This window comes from Arachis stenosperma, chromosome 4 (genome assembly GCF_014773155.1).
Source record: "Arachis stenosperma cultivar V10309 chromosome 4, arast.V10309.gnm1.PFL2, whole genome shotgun sequence".
Classification (NCBI taxonomy): Eukaryota; Viridiplantae; Streptophyta; class Magnoliopsida; order Fabales; family Fabaceae; genus Arachis; species Arachis stenosperma.
In genome coordinates, this window is record NC_080380.1 from 140,722,602 (window position 1) to 140,740,611 (window position 18,010).

General features: G+C 31.7%; 3 protein-coding genes across 3 annotated transcripts; all 3 read right to left on the reverse strand.

The window, feature by feature from the left end:
• Nucleotides 1–2,693: 2,693 nt before the first annotated feature.
• Nucleotides 2,694–5,374, reverse strand: LOC130975710 (seipin-1). The gene is made up of 2 exons (XM_057900456.1): nt 4,778–5,374; nt 2,694–3,371 (listed from the first exon to the last, which is right to left on the reverse strand). Exons 1-2 carry the CDS (start codon nt 5,366–5,368, stop codon nt 2,694–2,696), a joined length of 1,269 nt encoding a protein of 422 aa, XP_057756439.1. The 5' UTR covers nt 5,369–5,374.
• Nucleotides 5,375–6,001: 627 nt separating this feature from the next.
• Nucleotides 6,002–8,304, reverse strand: LOC130977103 (putative 4-hydroxy-4-methyl-2-oxoglutarate aldolase 2). Its single transcript, XM_057902116.1, has 2 exons — nt 8,097–8,304; nt 6,002–6,866 (listed from the first exon to the last, which is right to left on the reverse strand). The coding sequence occupies exon 2, from the start codon at nt 6,851–6,853 to the stop codon at nt 6,353–6,355; it is 501 nt and encodes a 166-aa protein (XP_057758099.1). The 5' UTR covers nt 6,854–6,866; nt 8,097–8,304; the 3' UTR covers nt 6,002–6,352.
• A 2,086-nt stretch (nt 8,305–10,390) lies between these two features.
• Nucleotides 10,391–15,140, reverse strand: LOC130974125 (isopentenyl-diphosphate Delta-isomerase I). The gene is made up of 6 exons (XM_057898879.1): nt 14,745–15,140; nt 13,058–13,113; nt 12,181–12,272; nt 11,499–11,601; nt 11,273–11,410; nt 10,391–10,913 (listed from the first exon to the last, which is right to left on the reverse strand). Exons 1-6 carry the CDS (start codon nt 15,032–15,034, stop codon nt 10,660–10,662), a joined length of 933 nt encoding a protein of 310 aa, XP_057754862.1. The 5' UTR covers nt 15,035–15,140; the 3' UTR covers nt 10,391–10,659.
• Between the last annotated feature and the right edge of the window lie 2,870 nt (nt 15,141–18,010).

The window sequence follows — 18,010 nt, forward strand, 5'->3', positions numbered from 1 at the left end:
AGAGAGAGGGAGAGAGAGATAGAGAGAAAGAGGGATATGGGAGAGAGAATGAGAGAAAGGGATAGAGGGAGAAAAGGGAGAGAGAAAGAAAGGGAAGGGAAAAAAGAGGGGCAGGGGAGAGAGAGAGGATGGAAAAAGAGAGGAAGATAAGAAGAGAGAGAAAGAGAGAGAAGAAAAAGGGAAAGAGAGAGAAAGACAAAGAAAGGGGAAGGGGAGAACGAGGGAGAGAGAGAGAGAGAGAAGAGGAAGAGTGAGAGGAGAAGGAGAGAGAGAAGAGGAGAAAGAAAGGAAGAAGGGAAGAAAAGAGAAAAAGGGAGAGAGAGAGAGAGAGAGAGAAAGAGACAGAGAGAGAGGAGGGAGAGAGGGGAAGAGAGGGGGAGAGAGGAAGATAACGTAAGAAAGAGAATGTAAAATCTAATTTTATATATGTTAAGAGAGAGGGAGCGAGAGAGAGAGGGGGGAAGAGGGAGAGAAAGAGAGAGAGGAGGGGAGAGGAAAGGAGAAGAGAGAGAGAGAGAGAGAGAGGAAGAAGAAGAGGGATAGATGAGGGAGAGAATGAGAGAAAGGGATAGAGAGGGGAAAAGGGGAGAGAGAGAGAGAGAGAGAGAGAGAGAGAGGAGGAGGAGGGGGAGAGAAAGACAAAGACAAAGAGAGGGGATGGGAGAAAGAGAGAGAGAGAAAAGGAAAAGAGAGAGGGAGAGAAGAAGAGAGAGAGGAGGAGGGAAAGGAGAGAGAGGGAGAGAAGAGAGAGAGAGAGAGAGAGAGAGAGAGAGAGAGAGAGAGAGAGATAGGGAGGGAGAGAAGGGGGAGAGAGAGAGGGAGAGGGAGGGAGAGAACGAGAAAGAGGGAGAGAGAGAGAGAGAGAGAGGGAGAGAAGGAGAGAGAGAGAGAGTGAGAGAGAGAGAAAATGTAAAACTAATTTTATATGTGTTAAAAGTTAAAACTAGTTTTAGCCTATCAACCAGTTTAAACTGGTTTTTTCAATTAAAACTGATTTTATTTTTATGAATTGGTTTAAACTGATGCACTGTATTGTAAACTGGTTTAAAATCAGTTTTTATTTGACAAAGTAGTTTGGTTCAATTTCTAAACCATTTAAAATGGTTTAATGTAGTTTCAGTTCAGTTTATGGAAAAACTAAACCATGAACACCCCTAGCGCTTTATATGCTCCCATTTTGCATACTGAGAGGATGGAAATGTCTCATCGTTTTTTTAATTTATGCAAATCTTGGAAAGATGGAGTATTCAATATTCGTATCCACAAAAATTAATTTTGTGAAGATTTATTTGTGATTACTGAGAGTTTGAAACTTTGATAAATTTTTATCCACAATTTTCATTTTTTTTAATTTAACCATTTGAAAAGTTTTAAAAATTATTTTTTTGAACTTTTGAATTATAAAAAGTAATAGTATAAATATCTGGTGTAATTTTTAACGCCTAAAAAACTATTTAAATGATTAAAAAGAAGTTTTAAAAGTTACTTTTTTGAGTTTTTGATTTATGAAAAATAGTAGTATTAATATTTAGTACAATTTTTAAAAATAAATTATAGCTTTCTAAAAAGCTATTTAAGTACTCATAGAAAAATTAAAACAAAATTGTTCTTATAATAAAAAATTTTTATCATATTTTTTTTAAAAATAAACACTTTAAAATTTAAAAACCAAATACAAAATAACTTATTTATAAATTATTTTTAATATAAACATTTACTGTTTAAATTTTTTTTTTTAAATTATTAAATTATTTATCTAAATTAGACCTTAGTTGGTCAAACTGAGACCTAAACTTACAAAAATACGTAATTATATAATTTTAATATACTGAAAAATATAATGTTAAAGACTTCAAATTATATTTTTATTTAAAGACTATTATTCACTAAATTACTTACTTTTTTAATTTATTTGATTATTTATTTATTTTATTGTTTTTTTTTAAATTATCACACTTTTAAATTATTTAAAGACTATTATTTTTATTTTTGATATTCAGTAAATAACTTATAACAGACGTTAAATCAGACTAATAAACCGTATTACATGTCTAACTTGTCAAAAATAAACTCTATCTTGGCCTATTTCCTCCCTTCCCTTCGATATCACATTATTTTCATTTATTTTCATTTGACTTGTGTAACGCCTACAAATAATATATTACCTTTTGAATATATTACTAATTTTGTTTAGATAAATTTAGCGTAACTTTTCAATCTAGTTTTTATAATTAACGCAAAAATAGCTTCACCCAAAAATAATAACCAAAATATTAACATATATATTAAACAATTTAATTAAACATATTAACCCTTTAGGCCTTTAGTAACCACCCAATAACTTTTATTTATTTATAAGTTTATACACACAGTGATTCTCACTGTACCAACAAACTATAACTCTAACATAATCTCTTCATATCATCTAAAAGTCGCAAATTAAAAACTGACTTTATTTTTTGTTACAAACACTAACTCTGTCGCAATATTGAAAAATGCTAGAAAGCCAACATAATTTATTATTTTTGGCTAACAATTGACCGTCAATGTTTAAAAGTATGGACTAAAAATATGTTTTTTAATTACTATACTAAAGAAATTGGGTTGACAGCAAAAAATAATAGCCAAAAATAATAAATTTTGATAACTTTCTAACTTTTCTCACAGTATTTTTTACTCTAAAAATTAAGCCTTTAAAAACACACCGATCCAGAGTCCTCATCAACTTGTTCTACGGGAACACTACCTGTAACATCTTCTCTATTAATGGTTTCACCTGAAGATCCAACAATGGTTTCTTCAACACCATCACCATCATCATCATGGTCCGATATAGCTTTCCTCTTGTTCCTCCTCCTCCTCCTCAATTTCCTCAACAACTCAGAAATCTCACTTTCATCATGCTCTCTAGGAGGCTCTTCCCTTGGGAGTTCGCCGCCGCGGCCAAACAAATCCGGTGTGACTAGAAACAATAGTCTCCTATAGCAACATAGTAGGAACATGAGAAGAACAATGTAGACATAAATTGACACCCAAACATAAAAGGTCCATTTCCAATTCCGGACCACTTCTTTGGACCAAGGTAACCGTGACTTGATCATGATTTGAGCCTCATACAATTGTGGAAGTGATGAGGTTCCTGATCTTGGATGCATGGTTACTCTAATGGCCTTGGTTCTTCTATACTCTTCCTTGTGCCTCAAGATATCAACAATGATGCTCTGGGTTTCGTCGGACACTCCGAGTACTAGAGGTAAACCCATCATCAATGTCCGGGCTAGTCGAATTGGTGAGCTTCTGAACCGTAACATCGATGGCCGGCTCGATTTTGCTATCACGTTTCCGTTCACCGTAAGGAGTTCGGCTGTCAACTGCACAACAAACAACAACAACTAGTGTAGCTAACTCTTCAGCAAATATACATTAGACTATAAATTTGTTAGGGTGACATATAATGTAAAGTAGCATGGGTCTAGTTTTAGAAAACACTAATAAGCTAAAAACAACTTTTAGGTATAAAAATTATGATATTATACTTCTCTTATTCAAAATGTTTAAACGGATAAATTACATCACATCACATGGTATGAATTATGGAATACTTGAACAGAGGGCCATTGTTTTTGAAATGCCATTACTAGCTTAAAAAAATTGAGTTGATAACTAAAAATAATAATTAAAAAAATAAATTTTAATCGTCCTTTAATATTTTTCATACTTCTTGAAAATGAATAAATGATAGCTGCGAACTTCACCCAATTTTTGTTGGTGTCTACACAAAAACACATCTTTGTTATCTAACCAATCATTTATTTTTTTTTTTTTTGGATTTATCATTTATTTATTCTATGTCGACATATATTATGAACAATCCATTGATAGGTGATAGGTGGCTGCTATGGCACTTTTGCCTAATTTACCAAAAAAACAATTTAAACACCAAAAAAAATCATAGAATTGGGCCATTGATATTGGACCTGCACTTGTGATAGTAAACGGTGGTATGTTGACTCTGAATCAACATTTATTTTTAATAGAAAAATAAAAAATTCTATACTATTAGTTTAAATGCAAAATAAATAAAAAAATTTAAAACATTTTTCAAATAAATAAGAATGAATGCTATATGATAAAAGTGAAAAAGCTATATTCAAGAAAGATTTCTCTTAAGATAATCCAAAAGCTAAAGTATATTTGATGAAAGTGAAAAATTCTCGTGCAATTATCTATAAATATCTTTATGTAAAGTTAATAATCTAGATTATAATCTATGCCAAATTATCTATCAATTCTTAACTGATAAGAAACAAATGAGGTTTAATTTCATATGGAGATTCATATGCATGTCTTCTCACGTAAAATTGTTAGTTAATAACGGTCGGCTCATTTGATATATTTAACTGATATATTTAACTAAAGGTGAAAATTCATGTAAGGTTGATAACTGAGGCCGTTAAATAATTTGACTGATTTAACTACATTTTTATGTGATTGCATTTTTATTTAACGGCTCTCGGTTATCGGTTATCAACTTCACGTAAAATCGACTGCATCTGAATTTTCACCAAACTAAATTATTATCTAACAGCTTTTAACTAATAATTTCGCATAAAAATAACTGTTCAAGTTTTCACCTTAATTTCATCCTCCTTCCTTATTGACATGTGAACACAATGTTGAAACAAAATGGAATGCATACACTGGGATCCTAATTAAGTTATTACTATGTTAATATATGTTGAGAATGTGAATGAAAATTGAGAGAAAGTGCAGGAACCTGAAAGACACCAAGTTGTGTATTGAAGTCAGATTCGGGCATGACAAGAAGCAAAGAAACATGAAACATATGACCAACAGGCACACTTATCTGCTTATTCCTCTTTGTTCTTCCAACAAAACCACTCATTCCCCCATCAAACGAGAACACAGCAGAAGGGTTTTCTTCAGTGTAATCAAAATGCACATTCTCTCTAACCACCACCGGCTCCTCCACCCACAGCTTCACCAAACAAACCCCCAAAACTGTTGCCACGATCAGAACCAAGAACAGAACTATGCACAAGTATGCAGCACTCAGAAGCCCAAGCCCAAGTTTCTTGAAGAAGAGCCCCGTGATGGTGGTGGTGGTGGTGGTGGTTGTGGTGGTTCCTCCTCCATGATGAGCTTGTTGATGAAGTTCTGATGATTCTACGGCGGTGTATTTGGTTCCCTGATGAAAGAACTCTGAGGCGAAGGACAAGAGTGAGTAGAATGGAGAGAAGATACAGACTATGCAGTTATAGATCAAGTCTGCGTGGAAGTTTACTAGTTTTGATACAAAGTTGTATGGTTTTGGAAGAAGAAGAAAGGGTTTTTGGTTTTCCTCCATTGTTGAAGCGTTTTAATTGTTTGAATAGAAAGAGAGAGAGAGTTGTGTGATTTGTTTTGTGAAATGAAAGGGAGAAGAGAAAGATATGATCATATGACAGATGCTGCACTCTTGCATGGTGTGGAAGCACACGTGTCTTCCAAGGTGATGTCGTGGCAATCTGCATGAGAAACAGAAACAAGCCACGTAACCTTAATATTTTCCCTTTCCAGAGACCACCTTGTTTGAGTCGAGAATGTTTACGTTGTTGTGATTGGTTAATTCATTCAATGAGTAAACTTTTCTCTCTCTTTCTTTCACTGTTAAAAGATTCAAATTTGAGACTTTATTGAATGAGAATCAAGCATGTTTTACTAAACTAATTGTATGACTAAACAAGTAGCTATCTCAAAACTTCTTTCAAACTAGCGATTGTTTCATGTGAAACATAATGTCCAAGCTTTGGCGTTTTCCCTGCGTTATGGCTTGATTCAGAGTCTCAAGCTTTGGCTTTCATGGTAAAGCCATTGGTTTAGAAGCATATTAAGACATGATATTTTTCAAGCCTCTAAATAATAACAATAAAGAAAACCCCGCTAAAATGAGGGGGCAAAATTATCTGCTACATATCATCATCATCTTAGGACAAAATACTGATTCCAAAGTCGATCTTTCGAGAATGCTGAGAGTACTTCTATATTTGGTCAAAGTGGACAAACACTTCAACCAACTTTCATTATCATGGGTGATTAATAACGTTACAATTTAGTGGAAACTGGGAAACTGTTGGGTCAAGAACACAAGCACAGAAAGCACTACATCAGGCCAAGGAGATGCCTATAAATATAGTCCTTACATTTGTTGAAAATATCTGTCAATTTAGACAAAGTGGTTAGATAGAAAAACTCAATGTATCTACACTACTACATTCAATTTTCCAATGTACCACTTTATCCAGATTGATGGATATTTTGAAATGGAAGCAGTGATCATGAACTTTGGGAATCAGACAGCCAGCTCCGTTCGAGAGATCAGAATCCCATCCGTGTCCGCGTAAAGCCATTCCCCATCACTGATTCTTGTCCCGGCAATATTTATAGGAACATGCTTTTCTCCCATGCCTTTCTTGTTAGCTTTCATTGGATGGGAAGCTAGTGCTCTCACCCCAATATCGCAGCCATTGATCTCATCCACATCTCTTATACATCCGTTCACAATGATACCTGCCCATCCGTTGTTTTGCGCTTGTACTACAGGGTTGCCACCCAATATTGCGCAGCGCAAGCTCCCGCCACCATCGACAACAAGCACTCTTCCATTGCCTTTCTCTTCAAGAAACTCCCGAACCAAAACATTGTCTTCAAACACCTTCAGGGTAACTATCGGTCCGGAAAAGACCTGTCGACGACCATAGATTTGGAAAACTGGCTGAAGGGCACGGAGCTCGCCACTCAAAATTAATTGTGGGTTTGCATCACACACTTCGGCTGTGGTGACCAAGGCCATTTACCCGAAGCACCTAGGCATAACAAACATTCGCACGGAAGATTTAGACTGTGATAAACAGATGACCAAAGACCAATGGTTTATAAAATGCCATTTAGCATGTTTAGAGGAGAAAGGAGGAGAGGAAAGGGGTTCTGAAAGGATTTCCTTCCCTCCCTCCTCCTCTTTCCTTCTTTCCTTTAAAAATAGAACTCACAAACACACCCTTAATAGTGAAGACTATGACTTTAGCATCCCTCTCTCTTTAAGCATGTAGGACAAGTTGCATACAGAAACCTCAAAATCAAAAGTCTGTGGCATCTTATAATTAATATCATGAAATTCATTATAAAGTTCATGCAAAGATTACTATCAGGTGCAACAAAATAACAGAAATAAATCAACTAATAGCGGAAACATCACATTAAGACAACACTTGATGGCATAAGCTCTATAATGAAACTGAGAGTGTGTTGTGAAATAAAGCAACTTTAAATTACCTAACTCCCTAGCAAGAGTAAAATAGAACACAAAATCCATATTGCTTTATTTCCAAAAAGTATAGCTAGCTCTGCTGACTAAGGACTGCACTCCCCCTTCCCTAGGAATGCCTATTACAATTCCAAGAATATGGTCTTTGCTACGGTATCAGAACCTATCCGATCCAATGTAGATGGGTGTGTTAAGCCCACACATTCGCCTATGGCTAAGGAAATTCTCAAAGTACATACAAGCACTGCAATTAACATAGGAACGAGTAACTCACTCTAAAGAGGGAGAAAAAAAGGTGTATATCAAAAGCTAGATTGGTATTAAGTATTAACCATGATAAGGATAAATTACAGTTATCTCCCTCGGATTAGACAATATTATACATGAAACCTTTTGATTTGTGATATTTACAATGATCACCCCTCTTTTACAAAGTCAATGTCACATTCTAGAAATGTCACATTCTAGTTGCGTGCCTGAGAGTTTCTTTTCTCCATGTATCTCCCTAAACGAGTAAAACACATAAACTACCACCAAAGAGCTTAAATTCATTTCCATTAAGGTTCTGAGTTGGAGGAAATTAGCGTAATTAGTAAGAATGTTTGGGAATTTAGCATTGGGATGAATGCGATCAGTTGAGAATAAATAAATCAAGATTGAGAAAAATGAAATCAATCAAAATCAAATTACAAGCACAGAGAGAGAGATAAATCAATCAACAAAAGATTGAAATATCTGTGAAGAGGAGGGATCCAGAGAGAGAGAGACTCACCGATTAGGGAATAGATCTGCAGCGGTTTGAGGAAGAGAGAAGAGTGAGAGTGTACGGAAGTGAGGATGGGATTGTTGGTGATAGAGAAATAGAGTTCTCTCTCAGATTCTTCAACACCGCCCACCTTTACTTTCTCTGCTAAATCACTGTCTAATATTTAAGAACACATTATTGAGTAGTCTCATGGTGTATTAATGTTAGGCGAAGATTAGCGTGCAGTTAGTTAAGCATTATTAGACCATGATTTAGTTAAATTTATTAAACTATTTAATAATTTTTAAATATTAACTTAACCGTACTATTATGCTTTTTCAAAGGACAAGGAAGTATTTTTTTATAATAGATTTAATCAAAAAAAGAAAAATATTATATACAATGTGTATTTTTTATAAATTTGACAAAAAATTTTAATTTTTCCAATTTTTTTAAATTTTATAAATATTATTATTTATATGCTAAAAATCTACATATATTATAAAAATACAGTTGTTATTAAATTATGTATTGAAAAAACCAATTTTTATTTATTTGTACTCTTAACTAATGTCGTTAGAACATTTTTATGCCAAATTCTTAGATTATATATATTTTCAAGTATTTATTGAGCAGTGGAGATCATCATAAACATAGAAAAAAATATTATATTAAGAAAGGATATTTTTTCCAATGTATTATTCCTTAAAGCACCCAAATTAAAGTTAAATATGATCTCAAACAAATCAAATTTACATGACAATAAATAGTTATTAGTAACAGTAAAATATCACTGTCACAAGTCACCACAAGATATTATAAAACATTAAAACAAATGAAGAGTGGACAATAGCGTGAGTTGTTGATTGATTTGGGATATATCTAACACAAACCTGTACAGGTGTGAACAAACTCCAAGTCATTGATACTTTAATTGTGTGAACAAAGACATTTTCATATGTTTAAGATTGCTAATCACCACCGGCAAAGGAAAAAGCTCGCTGACTAATTAAATAATTAGAATTTGTTTAAAGTGGGGCTTATCTGAATTAATTTAGTGGCTTAGGCGTCTGCTATTTGATTAAAATAATAATAATAGAAAAGGGTCACTAGACAAGTGCTTTTCTTAATTTCAGCAGACTACTAGGGTGGGTGTCACTGCAACACAACTACTACTCGTAACAAAAACATATGCTAAGCTGTAAAATGAAGATTATAATCTGCATCTGCACACGTGATCACGGGGCTCCTTGATTCACTGTCCCACAAAGGAAGAATCTCTCTAATCATGCTTTATTCAAATAACAATCTTTTAACATCAAAAGATATAGATCTCTAAGGAAAAGTATAAGGAACCAAAAGCTTATCAGCCAAAAATTAAACAAAACTATATTAATTTATATTAATAATTAATTAATTTTAAATTTTTTAAATTTTTTAAATTTTAAATTGATTAAGTAAACCTAATTAAAACCTATAAAAACCTTCCTCTTTTTTTTTACATTAATCTATCTACTTCTAACAATCACAAATTCGAAAAATATATAAAAGAACATCCATTTAATATGAAAAAGAAACATTCTAATATTTAGTAGAAGAAACATCCATATATATTAACTCGTAAAAATTTTGAATTCATCCAAATATATTTGGCTGGATTTTGGCTGATATGCTTTTGGTTCCTAGCTTTACTCGATCTCTAATCATGCTTTCCGGGAAAAAGTAAAAATAAAAAATTCTCTAGTCGGCTACAATGATGGCCTTAAAGGTAAGAATTGCTCAATCTTATAAAAACCTTTATCTCTAAGCAATATGAAATTCTATTGCTAGAACTCTTCGGAGTTATTTATTTTATAATTCGATTCTTATTTTTCTTTCATTTAATTCCTATTCTTCAAAACTCTCAACTTTAGTTGAAAACAGATACCTTTTCTTTGTTTATTATTTTACATAGTATAGCTTTTTTTTTTTTTAATCAAAGGTATTAGATATTTTATTACTCAAAAGACCATTACATCAGAAAAGGCATTCCCAAAAGAAAAGAATAGAACTCATAAGAAGCTAAAAGAAGAAGAAATATAGTATAGTTCTTACCTTAGTACAGTTAAAAAACTCATGAATCATGTACAACAATATTTGCAAATCACCCAAAACCAAAAACGAGAAAAAATCAAATCCACGTTAATACAGTATATTATAGTGAATATTTTTTTTTAAAAAAAAGTTGTTTTGATTAGAGAGAGCAGTTTTTAACCAAAAAGATTCATAAAATATCAAGAGAACAACTACCATAGCTTCTTACAGAGCACACTTGGCAAACGTAAAAATCCTAATTTATTTTTTATTTTTATTTCACATATAATAGAATTGTTCTGCAAGTTATAAGATACACGGCGGTAATAAAGTTCTGGTTATTATCAATAACAGACACGATCAACAATTCAACATTATTGGCCACAACTACGAAAATCATTTTCAATCAGTTCAAATATTTTTGGTACAAATACAATAAGGACCAAATTTTATTTGCTTAAAATTATAGCTACCCCTCATACCATATCTTAAACATCTGTGATATATTTCTTTTCTTTTAACTCAACTTATGAATGGTTTTCATGTCAGCAACCTGTCCCAAAGTTCCTTGCTCAAGATGGTCCCACCATTTGAACAAGAAATTGTCCACAACGAGTCTGAACCATGGCGACAGCTTCAAGCCTCCCTCGCCGGCATCGGCTTTCCTCAGTAGCTCCTTCAACTGGTCGCGATTCACATACCTGATATCTGCAACTTCATCTGGATTAGGGTTCACCTTAACATCCCTGACGATGAACAACAGATAATCCACTGAAATCGTAGGAGAGGACACAGAAAATATCAGTTAGTGATATCACAAAAGAACATCTATCCTGTAAGGAATTGGAGGAAAAAGTTAAGGAAAACGTGTGGTAAATCTGGAATATAAACAACCATAGTGCGTGCCTGATTTAGGATCAAATTAACAAAATTAGATTGACTAAGGGTGCATTTGTTTAAGCTTTGGGGGAAAAAAAGATTTTACAACTCAATTCTTCTACGTCATGGGAAAAGCAAAAAAGATCTAAATATGAATAAACAGATTTGTTCAGTTTTAAAAAGTGATTTTCAGGTATAATAAGGTAAAACAGACACAACCTAAAGCTTGAAACTAATTAAGCTCAGCTTACATTCATGTTCTCCCCATTTGCCATCAGAAGGTGCCTTGTAAAGTATGCGGCCCAAAGGCAAGAACTGATCAACTGGCACATCTTCAGCAACAATACCAAGCTCGTCCAAAAGCTTCCTCTGGGCAGCGTTTCTCACTCCTGGAAATGCAAGAAGAAGCATTACTTAGCAGTGATAACAAAGAAGATCATAGTCTTTCAAACAAAACAAAAGCTAAACACAACATACCGAGCGCATCCTCCTCAATAAGCTCAGATTCGCGGTACAGTGGATGGCTGCAGCAGGTGTTTGTCCACACAAGAGGGAACGTTACCTTTGTGCCAGATCGTTGCTTCATAAAAAATAGAGAATCTTAGCCAAGACATCGAATTACGGAGCCTAATATTCGAAAACAGACATGCAAACATACAGATGTTCTAACCCATAGGCATGCGGAAAAATACAGATAAGAAGCAATGGCTGAATTCAGATATAGCACAAGAATAAACTCACAAACTACATACATTTAAATGTCAACACTATTCATAGTTCAATAATTCAAAATTTATCTGATGGTATATTACCAGAAATTTCAGAATGGAACAACTAAAGTAACATCATGAATGTTGTTACAGTTATGACCTTGTTACTCAACCATTTGTTTGGAGGAACTTTTAGCAAGTGACCATGAAGACTGTGTGTCCTTTGTTTTCATAGTGAACAATGATCAGACTCAAGTTGTCATACTTAGAAAAGGCTACACAACATCACTTGTAAAAGTGCACCATTGAATTAATTGATACTTGATATTAAAAAATTATCCCCCTGTACATATACCCAAGACTGGTCCCTAGCTCACCTAATCATTTTCATGCAGATTTAAAACCTTTTATTCATGAGCATACACAAAATTATAAACGGAAATACATACCTGAAGAAGCAACTCATACTTTGAGTTGAACAGGAATACACTGAAAGCTCTGTGCAGCAAATTTTCAGCTTCAATCTTTTCCATCAAGTGACCTAAATTGAAGATGCTCAAACTAATTAACTACCCATGGCTGTGGGCCCAGAAGGAACAGCATAACTTAACAACAGAAATAACTTTTGAGTTATAAAAACACCAAAACATTTCCTGGAAACCAGTGTTACTTTTCAACATGGCACTGCCAGATATTGCATTAATTTCTGGTATCCAGTCATCACATTTGCTCAAAATGATTGTCACTAATATACGGCAAATATGAAATTTTAATTCATATGTTAGGCTTGTATCCTATGTACTTAGCAGTTTGTTTTTATTACTTAAAATAAGTTTATAATGAACAATACAATGAACAACTTTGCAAACATCTTCTAAATGCAAGATTGGTGAACCATGTTGCTATCTTGCATGGGTGCAGGATTAAGTATCATAAAATGCACCGATACAGAGAGTAAAAGAGAATATTTATATTTAAATAAGGCGCATTGTTGGTAAATCATTCTAACAATCTACTAATTAATACAATTACTGTAAACAATTCTATGCTGACTATGCATAATAACAATTATACACATCAAAAGCTTCACAAAAATGGATATCATGGTATTACATGACAGCCAACAACTTTAATTGAAAATATTTAACCATTTTTTCTCAAATCATATCAAAGAGTCAACATGGAATATTTAACGATGCAACATTCAAGCAATAAGATAACATCATATTTTAGAAACATTATAAATCATCATAAAACTATGTATTCTTCAGAAAACAAGAATTAGGAGATAAAATTGAAGCACATTTTTGCGGAAGCTTCACTTACAGTTGTATTTGGAATCATGACCAACCACGCGGTCGTTCTCATCCACCAAAATGCATCTGGAAAAGTTGTAACAGACAACAATTACAAATTCCAGCAAGATGAAGAACAAATGATGCATAAGTAAAAGTGAAGTATATAATATTTAAAATGTCAAAAGAGAAGCAAAGTGAAAAGGCATTAGTGATATCGATCTGGAAAATTGTGCATTAACCTCAAGAATGTAAAAACGCTACCCACAACACAAACAATAGATATTCAGAAATCCCACCATGAAAACCGTTCTTTAAACTCCAAAAGTAACACACAAAAGTTTAGAAACAAGCAATCAGTTCATCCTGACACAATTCGTGATTATGAATAAAACAATTACAAAGCGCGCGAAAAGTGGTAATAGGCCAGGGACCAGAATGGTAGAACTTCTCACTAAGATGGCAGCTCTACCTTCATGGTCTTATTGACAACTGTAAAAACACCGCAATCAGTGCAGCCATTAAATTTGTTCACTTCAATGTAAAGCAGCTAATTAGAGTCTATATTTATAATTTTAAAAATAGTCAGCAACAAACAGCTTAAGTTCTCAAGTTATGAATTTTAAATTTTTACAATATAAGATTGAGTACTTAATTTATTTGAAAATTTAATGATAAGCAGACAAATAGTTCACTTTCATTCCTCGGATCCCTGGGGGTTTCAAATTATTACTCTCGCGACACGCCACACGTGTAAATTTTGGCGCCTTAACGGCACAATTTGCCCTTTAGTGTGGATTTCGGCGCCTTAACGACACAATTTGCCTTTTAAGACAGGAGCATGCTCTTTTTGGCGCATTAACAGCTCAAACTGCCTTCAACTACCATGGTTAAAAGAAAACAGACACCTGTGTGCGCCTTTTGGCACGCAACGGCGGAAATCTGCTGTTAACTACTTTGGTTAAATTGGAAAATTGACACCAGTGTGCATATTTTGGCGCCATGACAGCACAAATTGCCTTTAACTACCTCACTCAATTAACATAGACAACGGACACCAGCAGCATAGCAGAATATATGAAAACTCTGAGGAAAACATTTTAATCAGCTCTTGTTATGAAGAGTCACAACAGTAAACACACACACAGCATAAGCATAAGTAAATTCCCCGTTTCAATTTCAACACCAAACAGCATAAGCAAACAATCCAATTTTAATCAAACCAAAACAATCACCATGCATCCAATTCCAAATTTCCAATCCAATGCCGCTACATCAATTTTTCATACGAAATAAAAAAAAAAAAAAAACAGCTCGTGTTTGAATTTCAGGATTCAACAACACACCTCGACCACAAACGACATCGTCCAAAAAAACCGCAAACACAACCGATACACTCATCATGCATCCAAATTCCCATCCATTTCAAATGAACCACTACTTTTTTTTCCTTTAAAAATAAAAAAGGTAACCAGAAAAAACAGAACACCGAAAGGAGTTTCAATTCGTGACATATTTCCATTCCGTCACAATCTCACGAACAAGTCATGCAAATCGCACATCAACAGTAAAAAAAAAAAATCAAAAAACACAAAAACATGTTCATATCATAACAACAATAATAAATTAAAATAATAACAAAAAGGAATCAGTCAACGAAAACATATAATTAAATATTCAATTAAATAAAAGAGAGAGAGAGAGAGAAGAGAACGGACTCGTCTTCGAACATGAGGCGGCGCTGAACAGCGTCCATTCCGGCATCGACGGCGGCGATAGTTTCACCCATGGCAGCGGTGGAGGAGGTGGACGAAGAAGAAGAAGAAGAGGCTCTGAGAGCGAAAGAAGAAGAAAGAGGAGTATGAAAGTTAGGAGAGAAGGAAACAGAAGAAGAAGAAGAAGAAGAAGGAAGAAGAGAACGAGATCTGAAAGAAGAGTGAGGGAAGAGGACAGTGGTCCTTTTAAAGAGTTGCTGGCTCAGTGTAACGGCGATCGTAGAGTGCGCCATTTTCCCCTTCTTCTCATCAAACTTTGTTTTGTTTCCTTTTTTACTTAATTTACGCAAAAATATTAATGAAATTTCGGAAATGAGACCCACCTTTATATTAAGGATCCTGTAAGGGGTACTCACCCCCTTCTTATAATTAAATAAACTGCTTTTCGTTCAAACTAATCATTTGACCTTTTCAATTTTGGACGAAACTGTGTAGGTGCTTACATTCTATAGCTACCAACACCATTTAGCCTTAAACAAAAACCATTTATAAAATTTATTCCACCATATTACATGTCCACAACAAAATTACGGACCTATCTGGTGATTTTTTTAAGAAAATGTTTTTTTTAATTATTTTTTAAAATATTTAAAAAAATTAATATTTAAATATTTCATGTAAAAATATTTTTTTATTTATTAATTATGTTTAAGTATAATAATATAAAAATATTTTTTTGTTTATTTATTATGTAAAAGATATCATTTTTTAAAAAGACGAAAATTATAATTTCTATAAAAATATATTTTTTATTTTTAGTATTTTTATTTTATTATTAAATTTTTTTTAAATACGTTAAAAAATAAAAATAATTATTAAAATTTTTTTATCAATTTAATAACATCCAAATAAATATTACGTAATCACTAAATTAGTTATTTATATAAAATATATATTAAAATATAAAATATAAATTTAAAGTATAAAACAGTACATATATTTTACACAAATATGGGATACTAACATTTTAAAATTTTTTTTGGCTTTCCAAGAACATACTAACTTTTTATTCTAATATATTACCTTTTATGTTAGTATTATAGGTTTATTATTATTTTTTATTTTAAATTTTGAAAGAAATAATAAAATGAAAATAATATTAAACTAACACACATCGCTCAAATTGAACAACATAAATAGTGGAGAATAAAAATATTTATTGCTCTGAAAGCACACAAAAAGTACTTTATTTTTTTAATTATTTTTATATTCGTAATAAGTGCTTTTAGCAATTTTGTTTGTAAAATTTTATCTGTGTACTTGGGTTACTAATGCTTATTTGAGAGACCTATTATATTTTAAGTTAAATAAATAAAAGTGGATTGAAGCTATGATTTAATCAAATTATTGTAATTCAAATGTTTACATAAATGAGAATTCAATTGTGGTGTGCTAATAATAATATTGGCTTTTCGTTTGTTCTTCAAATATCAAAAGCATTAAATCCCCCACTCCCCCTTAAATTTTGTAAATTATTCTTTTTGTTATATTTTATTTATCACCATGATTTTTTTTATGATGTTCTCCAATTTGACAGGTCAAAGTCTCGTACGTGTGAATTTGAAATTTATTTAAAAATTTATTGACTAATAAATTATTATATATATAAGACGAAATTCAAATCTTTAACATTTATTTAAGTAAATGAGTGAGGTGACCACTTAATTAATTCAAATTCTTTATTTATTATTATGGTTGAATTTGAAATTTTGAGTAATTTAAAGATAATATAGTTAAATCATATTTAACTAATTAGAAGGGAAAATGGTAGAATAAGTTTTAATGCTTTATTAACTAAAAAATATAATTGACCGTTTAGTAATAAATTATATTTAGAAAAATAAGAATCACTATAAAAAAAAATTGAAATCAGAAATATTTTGTGATTGTAATTTTGTTTTGGTCCCTCCTTTTCACCCATACGCTCTCATAAATTTGGTTTATTTGCACCTTTCGAATCAAATCCTTTAATCCTCACAGCCAAATGGCATTCATGGAATGGCCAGCTTAATCAGACAAATTTTAATTGCTTCTAATAGTTTTCATCTTTTTCCTTTTATTTTTTTTAACGTACGATACTACTAGAGCCATAAAAATAAAAATTATTACTTAAAATGTGTAACTTATCCACGAAAAATAAATTAACAGATCTTATTGATGTGATATAATTTGGATTGTATTTGAGATAGCCCTTTTAGGAAAATGGTAGATTTAATTTGACGATGTGAATACTTTTAAATTTATCGTAGATTCTGATTTGAGTTTTTATACTAAAATGTAGATTTATGTCTTATTAAGGATAAATTATTAAAATGATATTTAAAAATATATAATAATGATAAAAAATAATTTCTAAAAATATAAATGATAAATAAATTCTCAAATGATAATATTTTTTAAAATAATAGGTGATTAATATTTTTTATTTATTTTTACTTTATATTTGAATTAATATTAGTCAATGATCTCCTTTTTGCATTAAAGGTATTAGCCTTAATATTTTTCATTTTCTTTTATAAGTGAAAAATAGATTTTGTACTTAAAAAATGACTTGTGTATTTTACCTGAATTGTTAAAAAAATATTTAGATAACTATTTAGAAGATGTATATAAAAATTGGAGCAAAATTTAATTTTTATATTTTTTATTTCTTTTGAAAAGATTTTGGTGATTCACATAAAAAAAATAAGAAAATATCATATGATGTCATATTATTAATTTTAAAAATGAAAATATTTTATTTTTTAATAATACCTAAAAAAATATATTAAAATATAATTTTTAGAACCTTTTTAAGAATATACTTCTAATATCTAATTATTTGTTTCATAATTTTAAAATTTTTAGAGACTTATTTACATTTATATCTTTTAAAATTATTTTTGTTATAATATAAACTTTCGGTTCCTATAATAGCTTATATACTAATTAGTATGTTAGTTTGTTCAAAAGAACAATTTATATAAAAGGCTAGTATTCAGAATTTCAAATAAAAGGCATATTACAATCTAATCTATTACCTTTCTTTAAACCTAAAACTATGGTTGGGTATTTTAAAATTAATTGCCATGCATTTAGATTAAGAAAAAATAATAATCAATTTGAATTATTCGAATAGTCAATTCATTTATCTACTTAAACAAATATTAAAGTTTGAATATGTTTTTGTGTGATAATATTAGAGAAACAAAAAAAAACAACCACAACTT

Bases quoted from the DNA above. Each gene is read 5' to 3' on its own strand.
- LOC130974125 (XM_057898879.1), bottom strand. From the start codon at position 15,034: ATGGCGCACTCTACGATCGCCGTTACACTGAGCCAGCAACTCTTTAAA. The intron at 11,602-12,180 runs GTATGTATTTCC...TTTTTTATGAAG, and splicing joins AGTATGAGTTGCTTCTTCAG to CAACGATCTGGCACAAAGGT. The intron at 10,914-11,272 runs GTAAGCTGAGCT...CTACGATTTCAG, and splicing joins CAAATGGGGAGAACATGAAT to TGGATTATCTGTTGTTCATC.
- LOC130977103 (XM_057902116.1), bottom strand. From the start codon at position 6,853: ATGGCCTTGGTCACCACAGCCGAAGTGTGTGATGCAAACCCACAATTA.
- LOC130975710 (XM_057900456.1), bottom strand. From the start codon at position 5,368: ATGGAGGAAAACCAAAAACCCTTTCTTCTTCTTCCAAAACCATACAAC. The intron at 3,372-4,777 runs GTTCCTGCACTT...TTTGTTGTGCAG, and splicing joins CACAACTTGGTGTCTTTCAG to TTGACAGCCGAACTCCTTAC.